The following is a 6,000-nucleotide window of genomic DNA, read 5'->3' as shown; positions in this document are numbered from 1 at the left end:
AGAACCAAAAAGGGTTCCCCAATGGAAGCCCAAGAACCTTTCAGAACCATATTTTCTAAGACTGTACAGCAGTTCACAGTAAGAACATAAACAGTCAAACATGGTGGTGGTAGTGTGAAGATCTGGGAATGTTTGTTGACTTGTCATTATTGAAGGAACCATGTTCTGCTGTGTACCAGAGAATGTCTGGTCATCTGTAAGTGATTGTGGAATTAAGTTTTGCAGCAAGATGATCCAAAACACAAAAGCAGGTCCATATCTGACTGGCTGATAAGAAACAAGGTTAATGTTTTGGACTGGTCAAAGTTCTGATAGCCTAGCAGAGATGCAGAGGGACAACCTTTCCAACCTTTGTTTTATAGTACAATTGCAAGGAGTGATTGACTGGTTAAAGGAGGGTGCTCAGTTCTGGCCCTGGATATACCCAGCAAACTTGCTTAAACCTGTGGTTTTATAGATTTAGGCTTTAAGGCCCGGACACACCAAACCGTCGGACGTCAGAGTCTTTCCGGTGTGTCCTGCGACTCCTTCGGCGTGTTTTGGAGCCCCAGAGCCGTCGATGAGAGAGAGCTCTCTGATTGGCTGTCCAGCTAGCGAATCAGCGCACGAGAAGAGAAACGGAAGCGATGAAAGCAAGCCATTCCAAAGTTACTATCACTACCAGACATAATTTTCGATTAGTATTACTAAATAGCGAGAGAACAAGGAAATTGCTGCAAACTGTTTGTTGTGAGCGAGACAATGGCTGCTTCTAGGTCCAACGCAATGCAAACGCATTCCCCGGTCTTCCGGTTTCCATTTTTTGAAAGACAAATACGGACTACCGCCACCTGCTGGTGTGGAGAGTTATTACCTCTCACGCAGGCGCAGAACGTACGTGCAACTCGGCCGTCGGCGGACCGTCGTTGCGGTGTGTTCGGCACAGCCAACATTAACGACGCGTATCGACGTGAGGCGATCTTTGTCGGCGCTCCGCGGCCGACCGTGGTTTGGTGTGTCCGGGCCTTTAGTCTCCCCAGTCATATGTCTGGCTAAATTGTGGACTTTGTGAAACCTGGGTTAATCACAAAAAACAAACTAACTGGGTGAACTGAGTTAGCCATGTATGTGAGACAGGGCTCAGCTCTTTGAATTTGCTTGTGAATTTGTGGATTGAGATGACTTTGTTAACTTGACATTTTTGACCTTATTTTGTCTATTTGCTGATTTTGTGTTTGATTGCCTAGTGAATTTTGTAAGCATTTGATCCTGATCCTAGAGTGTAAGGTAAATGACTGGGACAGGCAAGGTCGGTGGTTCTAATCCCGGTGTTGCCACTATAAGATCCGCACAGCCGTTGGGCCCTTGAGCAAGGCCCTTAACTCTGCATTGCTCCAGGGGAGGATTGTCTCCAGCTTAGTCTAATCAATTGTACGTTGCTCTGGATAAGAGCATCTGCCAAGTGCCAATCATGTAATGTAATGAGTACAAATCTTTCTATCAGGATGATAGTTTGTTATTTTTCCTTTATTGTTTTTGAAGGTGGCTGGGTGGAAATTCAAATCTCAGTATTTGGACTCTTGATTGCAGCCTGCTGATTAAGTATTCCGAACAGTTCAAAGCCACTCCTTACCCAGTAAACCAACAAAGACCAGCCAAGGTTGAGTTTTCCAATAGTGACCTGTCTTGAAAATGCATGAACACATAAGCAGAAAAATGTACATTTGTGGCAGGCCAGCAGAAATGGATAACCTATGTAATTGTGTAAGACAAATGGGTTTAGCCTGATGCAATCAGTACAAAGGGATTTAATATGGCACACACAATACTTGAAATCATACCATTAGACCCATGATGTTGAGGTTAAACATTTCATTTCCCATTCTACTTGAGAAGCGATATGTTTCAGAAAACACTCAAAACAAAATGGGCTAATGTCTTGAGACAAATCATGCCATGCCATGCCATGCCAGGTGATTCTGGATAGACGGATATGGATATATCTTAGTTTCCATCACGCATTCCCCACTAATTTTTTTTATCCTCATCCCTGTTATGGTTGAACCTAGACCAGGTCATAAGAGTTCCATGGAACATCTCTGGGGCCTAATTAGTATGTCCTTCAATGATTTAGAGTTAGCTTCGTATTTAGTTTACTTAAACTGAGATTTAAGAAAAAATAAAAATATTTCATTTGGAATAGAAATTGCAAGATATATTTTGACAAAATATTCAGTTTTTAACCAAGATTAGTACAAAAAAAGGTACTAATTATTTAAATAGTTCATGCATTTAAATACATTTATATGTATATACACTCACCGAGCACTTTATTAGGAACATTTTTACTTTATTACACCTACTTATTGATGCCATTATCTAATCAGCCAATTGTGTGGCAGCAGTGCAAATCATGTAGATACGGGTCAGGAGCTTCAGTTAATGTTCACATCAACCATCAGAACAGGGAAAAAACATGATCTAAGTGACTTTGACCGTGGAATGATTGTTGGTGGCAGACAGGGTGGTTTGAGTATCTCAGAAACTGCTGATCTCCTGGGATTTTCATGCGCACTAGTCTCTAGAGTTTGCAAAGAATGTTGCAAAAAACAAGAAACAAAATCCAGTGAGCTGCAGTTCTGCAGACAGAAACGCCTTGTTAATGAGAGACGTCAGAGGTGACAGTAACGCAAATAACCACACATTACAACAGTGGCATCTCTGAACACACAACGCATCATGAGTGGATAGGCTACAGCAGTAGAAGTAGAAGTCTAATAAATACCTAATAGTTTTTTCATATTAAAAATAACATAATTAAATACCTTCTCACTGGCATTCGTATTTTTGCAGCAATATCGATGCAATGTGTTTACTTCCTAAATGTATCCTTTACAGGCTATTTTAAACTCGTCCGTGTTGGTGTTAAATCTGTGCATATTAGAATGCACATATTGTATTAACTAGCAAGAGAGCTAGAGATTAATAGGGTTTTCCTGTAAAAGAGCATACATGCTCAGTCAACCTAATGCTCAGTCGACCTAAATAACAATTCATAATATTATTATATTTTAAAATTAGAATATTAAAAATAATAAAATATGAAATAGACGTTTCTTTTTTTAATGTCCGTTAAATCCCAGAAAAAACATATTCATATTTAGCCTAAATCTTGAAGAAAATGCCATATTTAGGCTAACTCTAAAAAAAAGAAAAAAAAAGAAAAAAAGAAAAAGAAAAACGCACCCTGTTTTACTCGGCATTTACCACCGCATAGCCGTCATGGAGGAAATTGAAAAATAAGTAGCTAAGCCCTACCATTTGAATTGTATTTACAAGCAAACAAGCGCAAAGCCGGAGCACTAGCTGGCTGCAAACAGACCTGTAGCGAATCAGGCGTTACTGCAGACGTTTTTTTTGTTTTTTTTTACTAAAAAAAACATGCATAACTTAATCCGCAATGAAGAGTCGTGGGAAACGGGGAACTGGCTTAAGCCCCGGGTATTATGTAGGTATTACCTTTTCACCACAAGTTATTTTTTTCTAAACATTCCGCATATTCCTTTCATATGAAAAACCAGTCTCTCGTTCCCCGTTGCCGAACGATCTCAGGGGTAAAGACGGTCTTAAAAGTGCACTCTTCAGGACGTCCGTTTTTTTTTTTTTACACGCGTTTCCCAAATCAACAAGGAGAGTATAGCTTGAGCACCCCTTCAATGGTGCTGAAAAGTTTGATTTGTTTTACTTTAAAATGGAACAATTTCACATAATGAAAATATGCTTGAAATACAAAATTCTAATAATCAATACATAGGCAATAAAAACCAATCTTTTCCAACATGGAGAGGAAGGTAAAACGACATTCATTTTAGAGAATTATTTTTCCGGCTGCAAACTCTAAAGATTCTCTGGCGGATCTGCTTCAGTTTCAGGCCGTACATGAGAGGGTTTAGGAGCGGTGGAACAACGAGGTACTCCAGGGACATGAAATGACTCAGACCCAGCACACGAGTGCTGGAACCATAGCGAGCGTACATGATGTCAAAAACGCCTGCGAATACAAAATTTCCCAGTGAGATTAAATGGGGCAAACAAGTCTGCATAAACTTATTCCGTTCTTCCTGTGATCGCAAAGATGCTTTAACGATATTCACATAGGAAAAACATATCACCAATGCTTCTGCAACGTGTATAAACATGAGAACGGATCCGTATATGTTGTTGATAGTGGTATCAACACATGACAGTTTTATCACTGCCCAGCCTGTGCAATAAAGCTTATCGATTTTGAATCCACAGAGGGGCAGCCTGGCTATCAGGGCCACCACAACAACTGATTCACAGATGGAAGAAAGCCAGGTTAAAATCAACAAATTCGCCACCCTCCGAGGCGTGATGATTGAGTGGTAGTTGAGCGGCTTGCATATCGCGATATACCGGTCATAAGCCATCACTGCTAACGTTGTAAACTCGCAGGGGGCGTAGCTGTATAACATAAAAATTTGACTTAGACAAGCTTCATACGAAGTAACCCTCATGTAAGATGAAAGATCCAACAATATTTTAGGATAAAATGTAGAGGCACCATATATTCCATTTATACACAAGCTACATAGAAATATAAACATGGGCTCATGGAGCGTTTTCTCCAAAATAATTGTCACAATCAAAATCTGATTCACCACAAGAGTAAAAAGGTAAACTAGAAGAGTGACCACAAAATATGTGTTTTTGTTTGGCATCAACTCCTTCAGTCCTTGTAGAACAAAAAAATATATTTCAGTTGAATTCTCCATGGAAGTTTTATAAGAGGCGTGTTTAAAACACCGCGGAGGTTCTGTGCTGTTCTTGCGCCAGCTTTTCCGGTGATAATTTCTCCTGCACCGCAAACAGGAAAAGTACAGAAGATCAGCAGTAATCAGACTGCTTGTTTGTACAAAGACTTGAAGACTTCCTATTCCGAAACCATCTCTGATATTACCTGTTCAGAATGCTTTTCATTTGAAAAATTAACACAAAAACCGTCAAAGACTGAACAATAATGAACCATTTGCTGATGTCCAAGCCAAAGGGCTAAAGGCTTAATTTTGTTTCTAACTGTTGGCCAACAAGAGAAAGCAACAGGCAAAAAGATTTAATGTCCGTTCCCACCGTATCAGGCTTTATATATGGATTGTGTAAAGGGCCTTTGAGATATGCCAGCGAATCAGTGTCTGCCACATTGAGTCTGCCGAGTGAGATTAATTCAATAATGAGAGAAAAAAAGAAAGATAACAAGTGTTAAATCATTTGTATATTAAAATATTAAACCATTATTTCCCAGGACATTTCCAGTGCATTTCATGTGACTGAAATATATCTGCAATATATATGGTGCTATTTGTAAAATGTTACACATTTAGCATTACCAAGTGTAAAAATTCTCGTCCAATTTTCAAGAGTCGCATTTTACAAATAGGGGATTTCCAAAATCCACAGAAGAGGTCCCCTTGCAAGACTGTAAGAACTATTGTCCTAAAGCAATGGCATCTTAAAATAGATTATACAGATAGAACCTTTGCAATGTAAAATGGTATCCTGTTACCATAGTGATTGAAAATTGCTTGGTGAAATAAGGAACTAATGCCAAAAACCCCACAGATTTAAGGGGTCAAAGCATGTTTGAAAAAAATCCATATAAATATAAATGTTAAATGAAGATGTAAATATACATGTAAATGTAATCTTAAATATTTGTTAACTATAGAAACTAAATGTGTGGAAAATATACTAATTTGCGATGCTCCTTATTCTGAACATAATTTTGTATGGAGGAAGGCAGTGTCAACCACACCCATGCAAACACCATTAGCAGCAGGTGAATGAGCTGCCTCAAAATTCCAGTTAATTAGCTGAAATCATTGAAAGTAGGTTTGCGCTGCACACAGCAATGAAATAAAACAAGTTTCAAAGTTATGTTTGCCTTTGTTTGTTTACCTTTCTTCGTGTGTTCCCAGAACTATCACTTAGGCGGTTGCTTAA

General features: G+C 39.1%; 1 protein-coding gene across 1 annotated transcript; it reads right to left on the bottom strand.

Moving 5' to 3' along the window:
• Window positions 1-3,842: 3,842 nt before the first annotated feature.
• LOC133107455 (olfactory receptor 2G3-like) lies at window positions 3,843-4,775 on the bottom strand. The gene has a single exon (XM_061216443.1). The coding sequence runs from the start codon at window positions 4,773-4,775 to the stop codon at window positions 3,843-3,845; it is 933 nt and encodes a 310-aa protein (XP_061072427.1).
• Between the last annotated feature and the right edge of the window lie 1,225 nt (window positions 4,776-6,000).

The sequence above is a fragment of the Conger conger genome, chromosome 13 (genome assembly GCF_963514075.1).
Source record: "Conger conger chromosome 13, fConCon1.1, whole genome shotgun sequence".
NCBI classification, from domain to species: Eukaryota; Metazoa; Chordata; class Actinopteri; order Anguilliformes; family Congridae; genus Conger; species Conger conger.
The sequence above is the reverse complement of the archived record's forward strand: the minus strand, read 5'-3'. Positions and strand labels throughout refer to the sequence as shown.

Excerpts from the sequence above, each read along its gene's own strand:
- LOC133107455 (XM_061216443.1), bottom strand. The coding sequence starts at position 4,775 with ATGGAGAATTCAACTGAAATATATTTTTTTGTTCTACAAGGACTGAAG.